Below are 18992 nucleotides of genomic sequence, written 5' to 3'. Positions count from 1 at the left end.
CATGGCGGGGCAATTAATCTGTATATAAAGTGTCTTGTCAACCTAATACCAATTGATATCCCTGCTGAATCGCAACAGGCAAAAAAATGGTCAACCGTTCATCTAACTTGTCGGTGGTGTGAAAGTGGAAATATGAAAACTTTCACTTATTCACAGGTCATGTAAAATAATCTGCAAGAATTTAACTACAGTTCACAAAACCTTCAGCAACACAATGCACTTGCTTCATATAGAATAAAAAGGCTTTAATGTATATTGCAACATTATGCACAAAGTATTCACTATTCAACTCCAATAAAGTGTACTGTCAGCCACATTAAAGCTGTTAGAGAACGTATTCCTGCTGTGTGTTGCTTATGTGAGATTACATTTTTTGATCAAGATCTTTTTAAATATAGACGTCCTACACATTGCAGGCCACTAAAATGCATTTTGCTGCAGCACTTTAGCCTCAGTTGCGAGTGAAATTTTTTTCTACGTTTCCACAGTACTGACAATTTAACCAAAACAATACTTAAAAGTAGTTGAATTATTCAGCGGCCACACCAAGACACGTTCTCTGGCTGGACTGTGCTCAACATATTCTTTTTTCTGCAGAGCTGACTGCAAAAATAATGGATACCTCAAAAGCTAAGTCTGTATGAACTGTGTAGAAAGAATTCGTCTACAATGTGATATTGGATTTTATGTATTAGGGATAATCCCGTTCTATCACCTACATATCTGAGAAGGAAGTTTGCAGTTCCCTATCGGTGCCAGAGACATCACAGTTCCTCTGGCCGAGGGACGGTAGACGCCCGGCAATGCTCACTAATGCTGTCGCCCTATACTCCCCCCACACCACCCCCACCACCACCACCACCTAGCGGCAGTGTGAGCTGACATGTGCTCTGTGAGTTACGCTAGGCCCTGATCCTCAGGTTGGAAGCCGCTTCTTTACCTTGACGAAGCCGATGTCTTTGACATATCGTCTGAAACATTGGTGGCACATGTTTAGGCCATACCTCCGGATCAGGCCGTGTCGGTTTACACAGACTCGACTGGATGGGAGAAGAAGCAAGAAAGACAGCAAGTGTAGTTGAATGGGAGGTGGCATTGGGAACCTCAGTCTGACTGGACAGAAATCAACACCACTAATGCCCTCTTTATGAGGCTTACAGCAAGGCATTTAAAGTTACCACGGACCTCAAAAATATTTACCATGGACTCTGGTGTCCGTGTATGGACAGGTTGCCGACCCCTGCATTGAGCTGTGCATAAGCATGGGATAAATCCAACTTTGTGAATAGCTTGGATCCCGCTAACTCCGCATACAAATCTTGAGTGGTCAGTAGTGGATACTGCTCATAATCCACTGCCTGGTTGATTGTGACATTGTAGTCCCTGCATAATCTTACGGTTTTGTCTGACTTGGGCACTACTACAATTGGGATTGCCCAATCGCTGTGGTTAGTTTTCACTAGCAAATCCTCCTCTCTAGCTTCTTTAGTTCCTCTTCAACCTGGGTTTAGAGAGCATAAGGAACCAGCCTAGGCTTGCAATATACTGGTTTTGCATCAGGCCTGATTTGGATGTGTGCTTTTATATTGATTATATCTTCATAGCTATCCTCAAAAATGTTCCTGTAACTATTCAATAGTTGATCAAACTTCTGTCATTTCAACTTGGAAAACATGCTTCCCATCTAACTTCAGCTTGCGAAGCCAATCGCCCATTTATGTTGGTTTGTTGACATATCTTGCTACAACAATGGATAATTTGAGGGACTTGCCTTTACTTTGGATGTTGCACTCCATGGGTTGAATTTAATGTGCCTGCCACATAGATCAGCAGTGGCTGGGAAATGGGTGCCGTTCCCATTTCTCACGTGGGTTGCCCTCCTACAACAATCACATGTCTGGCAGCCATTTTGCAGAGTGGTGGTGTGGCGGGGGCCGATTACAGTATTAGATAACTCTGGAGCAGGTGCTGGTGCCATATTTAAAGGCCTGCCAGCCCTGCTTGCATTGTTGCCTTAGACTCATTTGCAGCTTCCAGTGCACTGCTGAAATCAGTGTTGGAGTGACTCCTGGACCCCCTAATCTCCCAAGCAGGATACTACAGGATGACTTAACCAAGACACCGGGTGGTCCCACGGTTTAGTAATGCGTCCCTGCAGATTCGCCTCCACGTTGCAGGGGAAAAGCGGGAGGTCCTACTCCCCAGCGATGTCAAGAAGAGGTCCTCCCATCTGACCAAGCAAGCCTGGGTGGAGATCACTGAGGAGGTCAGCAGCCATTCGGTCACCCCTGGAACTGAGTATAATACTGCAAGAGGGTCAACAATGTCCTGCATTTGGCCAAGATGAGTGCTCCATACCTCTCTCTTTATTACTGAGTGCAAGTGGCTACGCAGGTGCAAAAGGGGCATGGTGACTGTGGCACTATCAGTGCAATGGAAGAGGGGGTAATGCATCACCTCATCCTGACTGATGAATGGCTCAATCTCGGCCACAGGTCACTTTCCTTCAGAGCTCACCCCATTAACTTCCCTGAGAAGGTGTGGCATCATGCGCTATATGTGATACCCGGTAGGGGATGAGGGGCTGACACTAACAGAACTGAGAAGTTGATCTCTCTGTGAAGTATGGCTATCTCCATCTTTCCTCTGCAGGACAAGAGGGCCCATAACTGGAGGGAGACATCCTGAACAGGTGGAGGCATTCTGGAACTGCAGCCTCTCACTACAGCTGAGGAAGAAGCTTTGGAATTGGCAGGGACACACGGAGGCCACACCATTTCAGATGAAGAGGCTGGAATCTCCGCACAAAAGAGTGAGGATTGCCTTCCATTGACATACAGATTACTTCTGGAGATCCACATCATGTATGGTTGGCATAACGAAATCTGCACAACTGAACCCACGCATGTTTGTGCTCTCTCATGCAAGTCGGTACTGCAGGAGACTCCAGTTGAAGAGGTCCAGCCATCCACCTCTGAGGAGGTGGACCACTCAGAGGTTGCACTGACCCATGACTCTCCTGCACTTTCCCCCAGCGCATATACTATCATCTCGGTGGGTTTCTGCTTGGTAGTAGAATGAGGGTCACAAGCTGGTGCGAGCACCACACACACACCCAAGCAATTGGCTGAGGCTGAGACAGCCGAGGCCACTGACAGTCAGAGGACTGTGGGTGGCTCGGTCCAAGCGGAGCCCTGGACTGATGATGAGCCTCTGGTGTCGATGGCACAGGGCACGCTGGAGTTGCAGAGAGGTATGGCAATATCTGGCGGAGATGCCAGAGGCTATGCACAGCCTTGCATGGATACTGGAGGAGTCCATCCATGCCGTGAGTGCTCCCATGTCTCAGGCGTATGAGTGCATGGAATAAAAACCGAAGAAACAGGTTTTGATGAAAGGTCACAGACCTGAAACATTAACGTTACTTCTCTCTCCACAGATGCTGCTTGACCTGCTGAATATTTCCAGCACTTTCTGTTTTTATTTCAGATTTCCAGCATCTGTAGTATTTTGCTTTTATGTGAGCACAGGGCTTCCTCCATCGAGTGGATGGCAACCCTCATGGAGAGCCAGATTCCACAGATGCACGCAAACCTGCACACCACCACCTTGGCCATAAGCTCAATGTAGCAGTGGCAAAGCGAGAGACGGACCAGAGCCTGCAGTCTTCTCCCACCCGTTGCTCTTCTCTGGTGAACAAAGAGGTTCAAGCGAGCCTGGAAAGGGAGGAGGAGAGGCTGCCATCCACATTTGGGGGCTCCCTCAGGGCGCTCTGAGTGGGCAGCAGCTGCAAAGCCTAAGGAGAGTCCTATGCACCAGTGCAGGAAAATCTCAGGCATCCGGGGCCCCCCAGGCCTCAGGCAGCCAGAGAACAGCCACCAAAGTTATCAAAGGCCAAGGGGCATCTTGATCAGCAGCCTGCCTCCAGCCCAGCTGCTGTCGCTGAGATTATACCTTATAGAAGCACTCACAAATGTATTAAGAAAACTACCCAGCCACACTTGGGGATTCACAGGTGTCTAACATCTGACATCTAATGATTAACATAAAATTATTTTGTTAAAGTCATTAATGATCATTGTCATCATCAAAGTCATTATTACATTATGCCTTAATTGTGAGCTGCTGACATCCCCCTTCCCCCTTAGTGGAATGCCAATGTAACCACAGCTGTCATTAACATATGATCTCCCATGAACACTAACGTGGTTTGCAGCTGGATGCGAGTCAAGGAACACAAATGGAAAGGAGGTGACAGACGACATGCATTGAGGTGAGACTTTATTGGTGTCTCTGTGAATGGGCATCAGGGAGGCTGGAAGTGGGTGATTATGAGGTTGTCTCTTGCCTCCTTGGCACATCGCTCAGTCTGCCTGGCCTCCGGTGCAAGGGCTTCAACGTTAAGTGCTACTTGCTCCTCTTTCTCCTCTGTGATCTCCTCGTTGGTGGAGGAATTTTAGTCAGTCATCATCAGGCAAGGCCTCCCCCCTCTGCAGTGGTAAATTATGCAGAACACAGCAGACCACCACGAAACGCGAGACCCTCACTGGGGCATACTGCAGGGCTCCACCAGATTGGTTCAGGCAGTGGAATTTCATCTTCAGTAGCCCAATGGCCTGCTTAATAGTCGCTCGGGTGGAGCCATGGCAATTGTTGTAACTCTCCTCTGCTGCACTGTGAGGGTTCCTCACAAGTGTCAGTAGCCATGTCTTCAATGAGTAGCCCTTGTCCCTGGGTATCCATCCCTGAAGGCGAGCCAGGGGCCTGAAAAGCTGTGGCACCTGGGACTGTCAAAGTATGTAGGCATCATGGTTGCTCCCCTGGAAGAGGGCACACACCTGCAGGAAACGCTTTCGGTGATCACAGATCAGTTGTGCATTTATTGAATGGAAGCCATTCCTGTTGATAAATGCGGTTGGCTGGTCCATCAGAACCTTGATGGCTACACTTGGGGAAATCCAGCGATGGTTCTGAAAACAGTTGCCCACTTTGCCTGACTGTCAGGGTTGGTCTGGTAACGCACATACTTGCCGGCCCTCTTGAACAGGACATTGGCCACCTCCTTGATGAAGTGGTGGGCTGCTGCCTGGAAACCCCACACATGTCCCCTGTGGATCCTTGGAATGATTCAAACGTGTAAAAGTTCAGTGCCATTGTGTGATCTTTAGGGCCACTGGCATAGGGTGACCCTCAAATTCCATAGGTGGCATGTCGTCCTGCAGAAGGGTGCATAGGTTGGTGACCGCCTCCCTGGCAAGCTGTTGTCTTCACTGACAGTCCCGCTAGGACATTTGGAGGTAGCTGATTCGAGTCTGGTACACTCTCTGGCGCAGTTGGGCCCTTCTTGGAATGGCCGTCTGCTGCTTATCTCATTGTGGAGCTTCATGGGCATGCGCAGCTGCGTCTTAGCCCTTCCTCCATCGGAGGACCGCATTCCACCATAGGGCAAAAAGACAGTGTGTATGAGACCCATGCCAGGTGACCAGTGGGCCTACAGACCGCTTTCGATGCAGAGACAACCCTGCCCGGTCAAATAAGCTTTTGAAACTTCTCCCAGCCAACTCCCAGATGGCCATCAGTGCTCACCCTTGCTGATAGCCAAACCTCTCATCTGGCAGTATGGGTGACCAAACATCCCACACAACAGATTGATTACTCAATGCAGCCATTCAAATCGAAGCCCACCACTTGCAGAGACCCCGAAACCCCAGACCTCCTTACAGAGACCCCAAGATTCCAACCCCACTTGCAGAGACCCAATCCCCCCTTGCAGAGACTCTGAGACCCAGACCCGCCCCTCCTTGCAGAGCACACAGCAACACAGTCCGACAATGACCTCTGCTTCCCCCCTCCCCCATATAGTGCTGCCTCCCCATCGCGGTAATGCAGCCTTGCCTCACTGCCGCCAGCTTTTAATGGACGTGAACCCGAAGGATGTGAGTGTGGCCTGCTGTCCACTTAATTCCAAGCTCCCCATCGAATGAGATGCTAATGTATGTAAAGTCAGTGTTCTCTAATGTAAGATACATTTCTGTTGCCTCTATTTTTCAATTCCACCTTTGTGCTTTCCCGCCACTGACAAAATCTGGAAATGGCATCAGGATCCTGGATTTCTGGGTGGAATCACCATCCCCCTACGCCAACGTTCCTGCCTTAAATGGCTGCATTAAATTCTGCCTCATTTGTTCACACATTTCTAGCACCTCGTCAGAGTAGGTTTTCAACTGAATTGTGCTCTCAGTTAGAGATACATCACAGAATTTGCTCTCGCATATGTCTCTACTCATAATGGAGCAATCTGCAGCTGTATCAATTTGCACGTTGATGTACTGTTGATTTACCAACACCTTGGTACAAATGTCTCTGTCATTTGAGTGATTGCTAGTGGCATAAATGCTGTACAGCCCCAGCTCCTTTTCTCTTAGGCACTCTGGATTCACTTCAAGATTGTGAACTCCACCCTTGTGACGTAGCTGTTTTCCCTTTCCTGCTTTGGCCTTTGCTCAGCAAGCAGTTGCAATATGGCCTGTCTTTTGGAAATTATAACATTTAGCATTTCTGAAATAGCATTCCTGTGCCATGTGGTTGCCCTGACAGCAATAAAAAGTTGCTATTACCTGCACTCTTCTGTCTAGATCTCTCCACTTTAGACTTGGTGGAAGTCTTCTGACAGTGGAGAGAAGCTGTAATAGTAATTGCCTAGGCTGAAATTCCCAAGTATTCTTTTGTGCCATCTCTACAGAAAGAGAAATCTTACATTCTAGTTCAAATGTAAGATTTTGTGTGTACGATAACATTGACTGGATTCTTTTGTCTACAGATCCACACACAAATCTGTCTCATAATGCATGTAACATTACTTGTTCGTTTGGTGTGTGATCTGTTGTAAGAGTCATAGGACTACAAGTAATTCCGCAAGAAAATGTGGGTTTTATTATACTTTAAACGGGAACATATATATATATATATATATATATATATACAAATAGTTACTGCACGAGCCACATCGAAACACATCTCACTCTGTCAGGCTACACCTATAACTCCTGGTCATGTGTGACACGACATCACTTCCTCTGGTGATCTTCACTTACAGCTTCTTAAGGTGGTTCGCTCTTAAGGTTGTCCCATAACATTCCCCTTTTATTTTCAAAGATAAAAATACATGTATAATATACAATTATGTTGTAGTTCGGACTAACTATACATGATTAAAACAAAACTTTATTTACAAGTAAGTAAGCTTAACACACTCTAAAATGTAAAAGAGGTTTTCTTACTCATCGTAATTGTCTTATCATCAACCTCTTCCAAGAGCTAAGCTCGTCTTGATGACTCCTCTGAGACTCTGGTGACTCAGAACTCTGGTTGGCATGTTCTTTCTCTGTGCTCATAGCATCTGTACGTTCATCTTTAGGCTTTGTCTTTGAAAATGTCTGCAATGCCACAAGGTTGTGACATATAGTGTTGTTGTACAGTTCTCTGAGTTGACCTCGGTTCTGTCTGAGAATCACGCCATTGGGCATCTGGACCTCGTACAATCTGGGCTGGTCGCATATCCTAGCAAGCTCTGCAGGATATCATGTTCCTGGTGCATGATTTAGGTCTTTGACCTTCTATCCTACACGCAATTGAGCCAATTCTGGTCCTGCTTGCTTGTCATATGATGCCTTAGCAGCTACCTTATAAGTGGTAAAGTTTATTAGTATTGCTATGGTTTAAATTAGTAACATAAGTGGTTGGTGAGTAAAGGTGTCATCACAAGAAGTGTGATGATGAAAAAATTAGGGACAAAAACTGAAGAGTTATAAAAACTTTGTCTTTTAAAAAAATGGATCTTCTTTTAAAATAATGGACACTGTGTTCCAAAATGGCTACTGAAGGAAAATGACTTCGCCTTTGTATATTCAAACTGTCCGACAGGGAGAAAGGAAAATCTTCAAAACTAAGAGGTGTCAATTGCACACATCCTACACCCATCCAAAAATATTCCAGAATTGAATGGGTTCTTCTGAAACAAAAAAGGTATGAAGTAGCCACATGCTGGACCATAATGCGATCACCATGGGGGAGAGACCAAAGTATCTCCTACCCAGAGGTGAGATGTAACACATCTTTATCTTAAAAGACAGCCTAGACAGAGATAGAAAGGGAGACACCCAGAATGCAGCATCCAAGAAGCTTGTTTCCAGCAAACCAGAAGGGACTCCCCCTGCTGTGGAATTCTACATCTATACTTTAGACAGCAGTAAATTCGAAGTGATCCATTGTCTTCAACTAAACTTTCAACCAAGAGAGAAATCTACAAACAACTCAGGCTTGCAACCAATGAGAGCTTGACTTCCGAAAGAATTCAATAGGTTTACCATGACCACCTTCCAATGAAACCTACCCCCACTTATAATCGCTTACCCCTTTTTTCCTCTGTATCTGTCTCTTCTTTTGCGAGTGTGTGTGCGTGCGAATGTGTGAGTGGTTGCGGTTGCGACAGTTTCGGACAAAGGCATATTGATCTATAAATAATTGATTTTCTGTTTTGAACCTACAAGAAAACCTGTCACTGTCTGTTTATTTGACAAATAAAACACAAAGGGATTAAACACTATGAACAAAACACATTTGCTGCAGCCAGGTGGGAGTTGAATAGTGGGAACCACCCACACCACTCACCATGTGGTCATGACAAGTGGCATTAATTAATTGTTTTTAAATTAAATAATGAATTAAATAGTTAATTAAAACTCAATAAGGATGGCAAGGCAGGTGATGTGTTGCAGCTGTAGTATGTGGTGAGCCTGTGGACGCCAGTGTGATCCACGGCAACCACATCTGCAGTAAGTGTCTAAGGCTTGAGGAACCTCGGCTCAGAGTCAGTGAGCTGGAGATTGAGCTGTGGACACTGCGAATCATCAGGTAGGGGGAAAGTTACCTGGACGCTTTGTTCCAGAAGGCAGTCACACCCCTTAGAATAGTGTCTTCTGATTTGGTCAGTGATCAGGGAAGGGGGTGGGGTGCAGGTGTGACTGTAAGTGAGGCACGTAAGGGGATCAAGAAGGTAAAAGTGGAGGAGCTTGAGCCCTTGCAATTATCCAACAGGGTCAAGGTTCTTGCACCTTGTATGGATGAGAGCAGGGGCTGCGGGGTGGATGAGAGAACTGACCATGGCACTGTGGTACAGGCACTGTGGTACAGGCAGCTGTTCATGTGGGGGCAGTAAATAGAAAGTAGTAGGGGATAGTATTGTCACGGGGATAGACATGGTACTTGGTGTAATATTCTAATAACTATCAAGGCTTAGTACAGTATATATAAGAGTCTGACGTTTAAAATAATGGGAGTTTATTTTACACGTCTTGCATTCCAAGGTTTCATCTACAACTCTCCACAGCGTTCTGTACAGAATACATTACATCACTTCCTGTGATGATGCACACAGTCTATTTATGAAATCTGCCCATTAACAACCCAATGTCCACTATATTACATTATACTACGAAACCCATTTCTCCCACACCAGTCTTTGAGCCATGGCTCAGGTTGTAATCCAGTGATTATTAGCTTTGAGATTCTACTCTTTAATTTAGCCCCGAGCTGCTCATAATCCCTAAGCAGAATCTCCCTCCTATTTCTATCTATATTGTTGGAATCCATGTGGAACACGACAACTGGATCCTTCCCTTCCCACTGCAAGTAGCCGAGAGTGTGGGAGTCCAGAAGACAGTGTTGCCTGCCCAGTGCCAGGGTTCGGGACATCTGCTTGGGGCTGGAGAGGAAGTTACAGGAACTTGACTGCACTCTGCAAGACATTCAAGCCTATTATTGCTGTAGGCAGAGACTCCGGGGAGAAAGCTATCTATTTCACTGTCTCCAAGCAAACCCGAACCAGCTCTCCTAGCCAGAAACTTCAAGACCACGAATTCATCTGGAAGACAACTGAATTACCAGACTCCACAGACTGTATATTCTTTTATTTGTTCTGGACTGTAATCCAACCAATTTATTCTCCTTCACTCTGTAACCTATTTGTGTGTGTGATTCTCGTGTGTGTGTGTGTGTGTGTGTGTGTGTGTGCGTGTGTGCGTGTGTGTGCGTGTGTGCGTGTGTGTGTGTGTGTGTGTGTGTGCGTGTGTGTGTGTGTGTGTGTGTGTGCGCGTGTGTGTAAGTTGGAGTGTAGTTCATTATTTTTAGTACAATAAACTAACCTCTTTCTTGTTTAAACTCAAGAAAACCTGTCCGATTGGTTCTTTTATGATCTTAGCATCATAAAGGGTTAAACACTCACTGAATTGGTAAGCACATTCACTGTTTAGGCATAGTCATACAGCACTGAAACAGGCCATTTGGCCCACCGAGTCTGTGCCGACCAACAACCGCCCATTTATACTAATCCTACCTTAATCCATATTCCCTACCACGTCCCCACCATTCTCCGACCACCTACCTACACTAGGGGCAAAATAAACCCTGTTGCGGTCAAACAAAGAGAGGAACAAGAGGGGAGCCTTTCGACCCCTCCTCACCTGATCATAAAAAAGGTACAGCAATAATCATGGGGGATTGTAATATATATTGTAATATAATAATATAATAATATATAATGATAGATTGGATGAATCAGATTGGTAGCCTGGAAAATGAGTTTGTTGAGTGTATTCGGGACAATTTCTTAGAGCAGCACGTTCTGGAGCCAACCAGAGAGCAGCCTATTCCAGACTTGGTAATGTGCAAACAGTCAAAAAGTTAAAGACAGTATCAAATTTAAAGAAAAAGCATATAATTGTGGAAAGATGGGTGGCAGGTCAAACAATTGGACAGAATATAAAGAACAGCAAAGGATGGCTAAAAGATTTTAAGGAGGGAAAAATTAGAGTATGAGAAAAAACTAGCTAGAAATATAAAAAACAGATAGTAAGAGTTTCTATAGATATTTTAAAAGAAAAGAGTTAGCAAGTGAGCATTGGTCTTATAGAGAGTGAGTCTGGGGAAGTAATAAGGGAAAATGGGTGGTTGATGTTCGGCACAGACTCGGTGGGCCGAAGGGCCTGTTTCAGTGCTGTATCTCTAATCTAATCTAAAAATCTAATCTAAAATAAGGAGATGGCAGATGAACTGAACCGGTATTTTGCATCGGTCTTCACTATAGAGGAAACAACTAACATCTCAGAAGTAACTGTAAATCAGGAAATGGAAGGAAGGGAGGAACTTAAGAAAATTACAATCACCAGGGAAGTGGTACTGAGCAAATTGTTGGAGCTGCGGGATGACAAATCGCCGGGTCCTGATGGATTTCATCCTCGGGTCCTAAAAGAAGTGGCTAATGAGATAGTTGATGCATTGATATAAATTTTCCAAAATTCCCTAAAGTTTTGGAAGGTTCCATTAGATTGAAAAATAGCCAATGTAACAACTTTATTTGAAAAGGGAGGGAGACAGAAAGCAGGAAACTGCAGGCCAGTTAGCTTAACACCTATCATAGGGAAAATGTTAGAAGCTATGATTAAAGATGTTATAGCAGAGCACTTTGAAAAATTCAAGGCGTTCAGGCAGAATCAACATGGTTTTGTGAAAGAGAAATCGTGTTTAATCAATTTATTGGAGTTCTTTGAAGAAGTAACATGCTGTGGATACAGGGGAACTGGTGGAAGTACTGTACTTAGATTTCCAAAAGGCATTTGATATGGTGCCACATCAAAGGTTATTAAGGAGAATAAAAGCTCATGATGTAGGGGGTAACATATTGGCATGGATAGAAGATTGGCTACCTAAGAGTAAGTTGCGAGTAGGTAGAAATGGGTCATTTTCTGGTTGGCAAGTGGTGTGTAATGAGTGGTGTGTCTCAGTGATCAGTGCGGTGGCCTCAACTTTTCACAATTTATTTAAATGACTTGGATGAAGGGACTGAAGGTATGGTTGCTAAATTTGCTGATGACACAAAGATAGGTAAGAAAGTAAGTTGTGAAGAGGACATAAGGAGGCTAAGAAGGGATATTGATAGGTTAACTGAGTGGGCAAAGATCTGGCAAATGGAGAATAATGTGGGAAAATGCGAAATTGTCCATTTTGGCAGGAAGAATAAAAAAGAAGCATATTATCTAAATGGTGAGAGATCGCAGAGCTCTGAGATGCAGTGGGATCTGGGTGTCCTAGTGCATGAATTGCAAAAGGTTAGTATGTGGGTACAGCAAGTAATTAGAAAAGCAACTTTAAGGGCATTTAAGTGGTCATTGGATAGACATATGGATGAAAATGGAATAGTGTAGGTCAGATGGTTTCACAGGTCGGCGCAACATCGAGGGCCGAAGGGCCTGTACTGCGCTGTAATGTTCTAATTCTAATTCTAATAAAATGTTATTGTTTATTGTGGGGGAATGGAAGACAAAAGTAGGGAGGTTATGCTTCAGTTACACAGGGCATTGGTGAGACCACATCTGGAGTACTGTCTGCAGTATTGGTCTCCATGTTTAAGGAAGGATGTAAATACATTTCAAGCAGTTCAGAGAAGGTTTACTGGACTAATACCTGGAATGGCAGTTGTCTTATGAGGAAAGGTTGGACATGCCAGGTTTGTATCCACTGGAGTTTAGGAGAGGAAGAGGTGACTTGATTGAAACATATAAGATCTTGAGGGGTCTTGACAGGTGGATGTGGAAAGGATATTTCCTCTTGTGGGAGAATCTAGAACTAGGGGTCACTGTTTAAAAATAAGGGATTGCCCAGTTAAGGCAGAGATGAGGAGAATTTCTTTCTCTCAGAGGGTTTTGAGTCTTTGGAACTCTCTTCCTCAAAAGGCAGTGGAATCAGAGTCTTCAAATATTTTTAAGGCGGAGGTAGATAAGTTCTTGATAAGCAAGGGGGTGAAAGGGTATCGGGAGTAGGCGGGAACGAAGTTACAATCAGATCAGCCATGATCTTATTGAATGACAGAGCAGGCTCTTGCTTCTACTCCTAATTTGTATGTTCGTATTGTCATGCTAGACCCCCACCTGCCAAGAATGAGGCACATTAATTTTGTCATGAGCATTGATTTCAAACTGTTACTGGAGTGAAGAAAGGACTTGTTAAACAGATCAGCCGTGGCTGGAAAAGATATTTGCATATTAACAGACGGTGATTGGAAGGACAAAGGACCATTCCCTGACACATTCAAACGACAATGGACCTTGATCACCAGGTATTGTGTGTAAGAGGAGTACCTCAGGGCCTGCTAAGATGATACAATCCACAGAGTCAAGACATAGTCAGACCACAGTCACATGACTAACCTGCTTGGCAACCTGGGCTTTTCTGAATTCAATAAACAGCTTGAACTGAGAACGGCTGTTTGCTCCTGAACTGAGAAGATCTCTCCTGTCTACTCCCATCTCTTTCTCACAAGCCTCTGAATCCACTGAAGACACATGAACCCCAAGAGAGAAAAGTCTCCTACAGTGAACAAGGTTTAAGAAGAATACTGAGCCCCAACAAAAAGCGAGATCTGCCGACAATCAAGGACTCTGCAGTGAGCTCGAAAAACCGCAACAAAACTCTTCAGATATTGCCTCAAACTTTCCCAATTTATTTTTCTTCTCCTTTCTGTCTCTATTAGCATGTGTGTATCGTGTATGCATGTTAACGTGGGCATGTCGTGTATCCATAGGCATTAACCAATTTAGAGTTTAAGTTTAATAAACTTCAACTTTTCTTCTTTAAACCTAAGAAAATCTGTTTGTGCTGGTTTATTTGCCTTATAATTGGAAAGCGGTGAACAAAGATTCACCAAGGGGGAGCTAAAAACACAGTGTGTTCAAAAATAAAACCCTGTTACGGTAAGACCAGGTGAAGGCTGAGAGGGACTAGGGGTTCCTTTCTTACCTGGTCGTAACAGTCTGTTCTTAATGAGACATCATTAATTAATGACCTCAAAGTAAAGGAGCTTCGAGGTAGCAGTAATCAGAGCATGATTAAATTTTGCAAGCAGTTTGAGGGTGAGAAGAGTCGATCCAAGACTAGTGTTTTACATTTAAATAAAGGCAATTATCAGGGCATGAAGACAGAGCTGGCTAAAGTGAACTGGGAAATTAGATTAAAGGGTAGGACAGTAGAGATGCAGTGGCAGACAGTTAAGGAGATATTTTATAACACTCATAGAAACATAGATACATAGAAAATAGGAGCAGGAGTAGGCCATTCGGCTATTCAAAAAATATCATGGCTGACTGTCTAATTCAGTACCCTGTTCCCGCTTTCTCCCCATATCCCTTGATCCCTTTGGCATTAAGAAATATACCTATCTCCTTCTTGAATATATTTAATGACTTGGCCTCCACTGCCTTCTGCGGTAGAGAATTCCATAGGTTCACCACCTCTGAGTGAAGAAATTTCTCCTCATCTCGGTCCTAAATGATATACCCCGTATCCTGAGACTGTGAGCCCTGGTTCTGGACTCCCCAGCCATCAGGAACATCCTCCCTGCATCTAGCCTGTTTAATCCTGTTAGAATTTTATAGGTATCTATGAGATCTCCTCTCATTCTTCTAAACTCTAGTGAATATAGGCCTAGTTGACCCAATTTCTCCTCATATGTCAATCCTGCCATCCCAGGAATCAGCCTAGTAAATCTTCTTTGCACTCCCTCCATGGCAAGAACATCCTTCCTCAGATAAGGACACCAAAACTGCACCCAATACTCCAGATGTGGTCTCACCAAGGCCCTGTATAACTGCAGTAAGACATCCTTGCTCCTGTACTCAAATCATCTTGCAATGAAGGCCAACATACCTTCACAAAGATACTCAGAAAAGATACATTCCAGTGACAAAGAAAGACTCTAGGAGAAGGATGCACCATCTGTGGCTAACTAAGGAATTTAAAGGTAGTATCAAATTGAAAGAAAAATCATAAAATTCTGCAAAGATTAATGGTACGTCAGAAGATTGGACAGAATTTTTAAAAAAGCAAAGAATGACTAAAAAAAAGGAGAAATTAGAGTATGACAGAAAGCTAGCTAGAAATATAAAAACAGATAAGAGTTTCTGCAAATATTTAAAAAGGAAAAGAGTAATTAAAGTGAATGTTGGTCCCTTAGAGGGTGAGATTGGGGAATTAATAATGGGAAATAAGGAAATGGCAAAGCGTTGAATGAGTATTTTGTGTCTGTCTTCACTGTAGAAGACACAAATAACAACCCAGAAATGCTTGTAAATCATGAGGTAAAAGGGAGGGAGGAACTTAAAACAATTATAATCACCAGGAAAAGGGTACTGAGAAAACTGTTAGAACTAAAGGCTGACAAGTCCCCAAGACCTGATGGCTTGCATCCTAGGGTCTTAAAAGAAGTAGCTGCTGAGATAGTAGATGCATTGGTTGTAATTTTCCAAAATTCTCTAGATTCTGGAAAGGTCCCATAAGATTTGAAAAAAAAGGGGAGACAGAAAGCAGGAAACTACAGATCAGTTCGCCTAATATTTGTCATAGGGAAAATGCTAGAATCTATTATTAAGGAGGTTATAGCAGGGCACTTAGAAAATCTGAATGAAATCAGTCAGAGTCAACATGGTTTTGTGAAGGGGAAATCGTGTTTGGCTAATTTATTAAAGTTCTTTGAGGAAGTAACACACAAGATGAATAAAGGGGAACCTGTAGATGTGGTGTACTTGGATTTCCAAAAGGCATTTTACAAGGTGCCACATCGAAGGTTACCACACAAAATAAGAGCTCCTGGTTTAGGGGGTAACGTTTTAGCATGGATAGAGGATTGGTTAGCTAACAGGAAGCAAACAGGTGGGATAAATGGGTCTTTTTCAGGTTGGCAAGTTGTAACTAGTGGAGTGTCACAGGGATCAGTGCTGGGGCCTCAACTATTTACAATCTATATCAATGACTTGAATGAAGGGACATAATGTCTGGTTGCTAAATTTGCTTATGACACAAAGCTAAGTCAGAGAGTAAGCTGTGAAGGGGACATATGGAGTCTGCAAAGGGATATAGATAGGTTAAGTGATTGTGGAAAAATTTGGCAGATGGAGCAAAATGTGAGGAAATGTGAACTTGTTCATTATTTAACTGCCGAGAGATTGCAGAACTCTGTGGTACAGAGTGATGTGGGTGTTACAGAATCACAGAATTGTTACAGTGCAGAAGGAGGCCATTTGACCCATCGTATCCGCACTGGTTCTCCAAAAGAGCAATTCTTTTAGCGCCATTCCCCTGCCTTCTCCCCTTAACCCTGCACATTCTTCCTTTTCATTAAACAGTCTAATTCCCTTTTGAATGCTTCAATTGAACCTGCCCCCATCACACTCTCAGGCAGGGCATTCCAGACCTTAACCACTCGCTGCATGAAAAAGTTTTTCCTTATGTGGCTTTTGCTTCTCTTACCCATTACTTTAAATCTGTGCGCTCTCGTTCTCAATCCTTTCACAAGTGGGAAGAGTTTCTCTCTATCTACTCTGTCTAGACCCTTCATGATTTTGAATACCTCTATCAGATCAGCTCTCAGCCTGCTCTTTTCCAAGGAAAACAGTCCTAACTTCTCCAATCTATCTTCATAACTGAAGTTCTTCATCCCTGGAACCATTCTCGTGAATCTTTTCTGCACTCCAATGCCCTTACTTCTTCCTTAAAGTGTGGGGCCCGGAACTGGACATGATACTCCAGTTGAGGCCTAAGTAGTGTCTTAAATAAGTTCAACATAACTTCCTTTCTTTTGTACTCTATGCCCCTATTAATAAAGCCCAGGGTACTGTATGCTTTATTAGCCGCTCTCTCTCTCCTGCCACCTTCAATGAATTATGCACATATACACCCAGGTCCCTCTGCTCCCACACCCCCTTAAGAACAGTACCTTTTATTTTATATTGTCTCTGCTTGTTCTTCCTACCAAAATGAACCACTTCACATTTCTCTGCATTGAACTTTATCTGCCACCTATCTGCCCATTCCACCAACTTGTCTATGTCCTTCTGAAGTTCTGCACTATTCTTCTTACAGTTCACAATGCTTCCAAGTTCCGTATCATCCGCAAACGTTGAAATTGTGCCCTGGATGCCAAGGTCTATTAATGTATATCAGGAAAAGCAAGGGTCCCAACACTGACCCCCTGGGGAACTCCACTATAAACCTTCCTCCAGCCCGACAAGCATCCATTAACCACTACTCTAAGTTTCCTGTTTTCCTGTCACTCAGCCAATTCCATATCCATGTTGCTACTGTCCCTTTTATTCCATGAGCTATAACTTTGTTTACAAGTTTGTTGTGTGGCACAGTATCAAGCGCCTTTTGAAAGTCCATGTCCACCACATCAACTGCATTGCCCTCATTAACCCTTTCTGTTCCCTCCTCCTCTGTTACCTTTCCTTTTAAGAAATCCATACCGACTTTCTTTAATTAACTTGCATTTGTTCATGTGACTATTAATTTTGTCCCAAATTATTCTTTCTAGAATTTTCCCCACCATCAAACTCAAACTGTAGTTGCTGGGTTTATCTATACACACTTTTTTGAACAAAGGCGTAATGTTTGCAATTCTCCAGTCCACTCCCGAGTCTAAGGAAGGCAGAAAAATTATGGCCAATGTGTTAATTGTGTGATTATATGCAGGTGAAGGGAGTCAATTGGGGTCCTACTTGAGCACTTGAAAGCAGACACTGACTGGGACTGGGAGAGGGTTTTGAGTGAGGAGCTACACGCTTGTAATCCTTTTTTTCTGCACAATAAATGTGAAACTGAGTAAATATAGGCTCCAGCCTTATCCTTCCATAGCAAGCTTTCTGGAGTTTAACATGGTAGCAAAGGATGGCTGCCTAAAGCTAAAGGTTGGAAAATAGGAACTTTTTTTGTATAGAAAACCAAAGTCTCAAGGGCCATGGCAGAAAGCAAGTGCAAATTGTCAGGGTATGATTACCCTCTGGTGTTTTCGGAGTCTGAACCATATGGCCAGTGGAAGAATGAAGTGGATATGTGAACACGGGTTACATCTCTACCAAAAAGGAAACAAGGTATGGCCTTTGCGTTGTCACTTCCCACCAGAAGTAAAATCAGAAGTAAATTGTTTTCTGAGCTGGATGCTCGTCAGTTGGATACTGATGAAGGGTTGGATCTTCTGTGAGAATTTGTGGATGATATTTACAAGGAAGATGACCTATTGAATGTGTATGAGGCATGGTCAGACTTTGATAGACTTTGGAAAACAAATGGTTATTCAATGGAGGAATATATCATGGACTTAAACAGACAGTATAAAAGATTGAGGAAATTCAATTTGGAGATCCCTGGTTCAATGCTGGCTTTTAAATTGATAGATTGTGCTAGGGTGTCGCATATGGACAGGCTCCTGGTTCTAACTGGGGTTCAGTTCTTGGACAATGACTCCTTGTTGGACTAAATGTCTGCGGTCTTAAAAAAAATTTCTGGAGAAACAGTTATTTCCCGCAGTCCTGGTCGGACAAGCGGGACACTGCAGTGACACAAAGAATGGAGGACTCAATGTTTACAAGATATAGAAATAATCCAGGTACTGGAAGCAGGCCTAAGTACAATGGAAGAGTTAAAGACAGGAGGAATGAGGATGAAAGCACCTTTAGGAGGTCTGAATATTACAGTGGAAGACAAGGCTACAACAGCAATCAAAAGCAAATGAATCCCAGGAATGCCCAAGGAACAATTAATAGGTGCTTCAGATGTGACTCAAAGTATCATTATGCAATAAACTGCCCTAATAGGAGGGGCAAAGTCTTCGAAATAACACATGCGCAGAGAATTCTGAGGCAGAAGAGGAAGATACTGATGGATTTGAACAAATTGTACTAGTCACAAGGAATTTTAGTCCTGTGATGAATGTGTTGGTTACGTATTTGTTCAACTGTGCGGTACTGGATAGTGCTTGTACGTCGAAAGGATGTGGTACTGATTGGTTGCAATGTTATCTGGATTCACTCAGTAGTGAGGATCGACGCAAGTTTAAGGAGTATTAAAGTACTACCAACTTTAGGTTTGGTGATGACAACACATTGAAG

At 43.6% G+C, this 18992-nt stretch overlaps 1 protein-coding gene across 1 annotated transcript; it reads right to left on the bottom strand.

Annotated features, from left to right (window-relative positions):
• Positions 1-498: 498 nt before the first annotated feature.
• LOC137371598 (uncharacterized) lies at positions 499-5576 on the bottom strand. The gene is made up of 3 exons (XM_068034432.1): positions 5521-5576; positions 941-1040; positions 499-603 (listed from the first exon to the last, which is right to left on the bottom strand). The coding sequence occupies exons 1-3, from the start codon at positions 5574-5576 to the stop codon at positions 499-501; spliced, it is 261 nt and encodes an 86-aa protein (XP_067890533.1).
• Positions 5577-18992: the final 13416 nt, after the last annotated feature.

Source organism: Heterodontus francisci, chromosome 6 (assembly GCF_036365525.1).
Source record: "Heterodontus francisci isolate sHetFra1 chromosome 6, sHetFra1.hap1, whole genome shotgun sequence".
Lineage (NCBI taxonomy): Eukaryota > Metazoa > Chordata > Chondrichthyes > Heterodontiformes > Heterodontidae > Heterodontus > Heterodontus francisci.
Note: the sequence above shows the minus strand (reverse complement) of the source record. Positions and strands in the feature narration are given on the sequence as shown.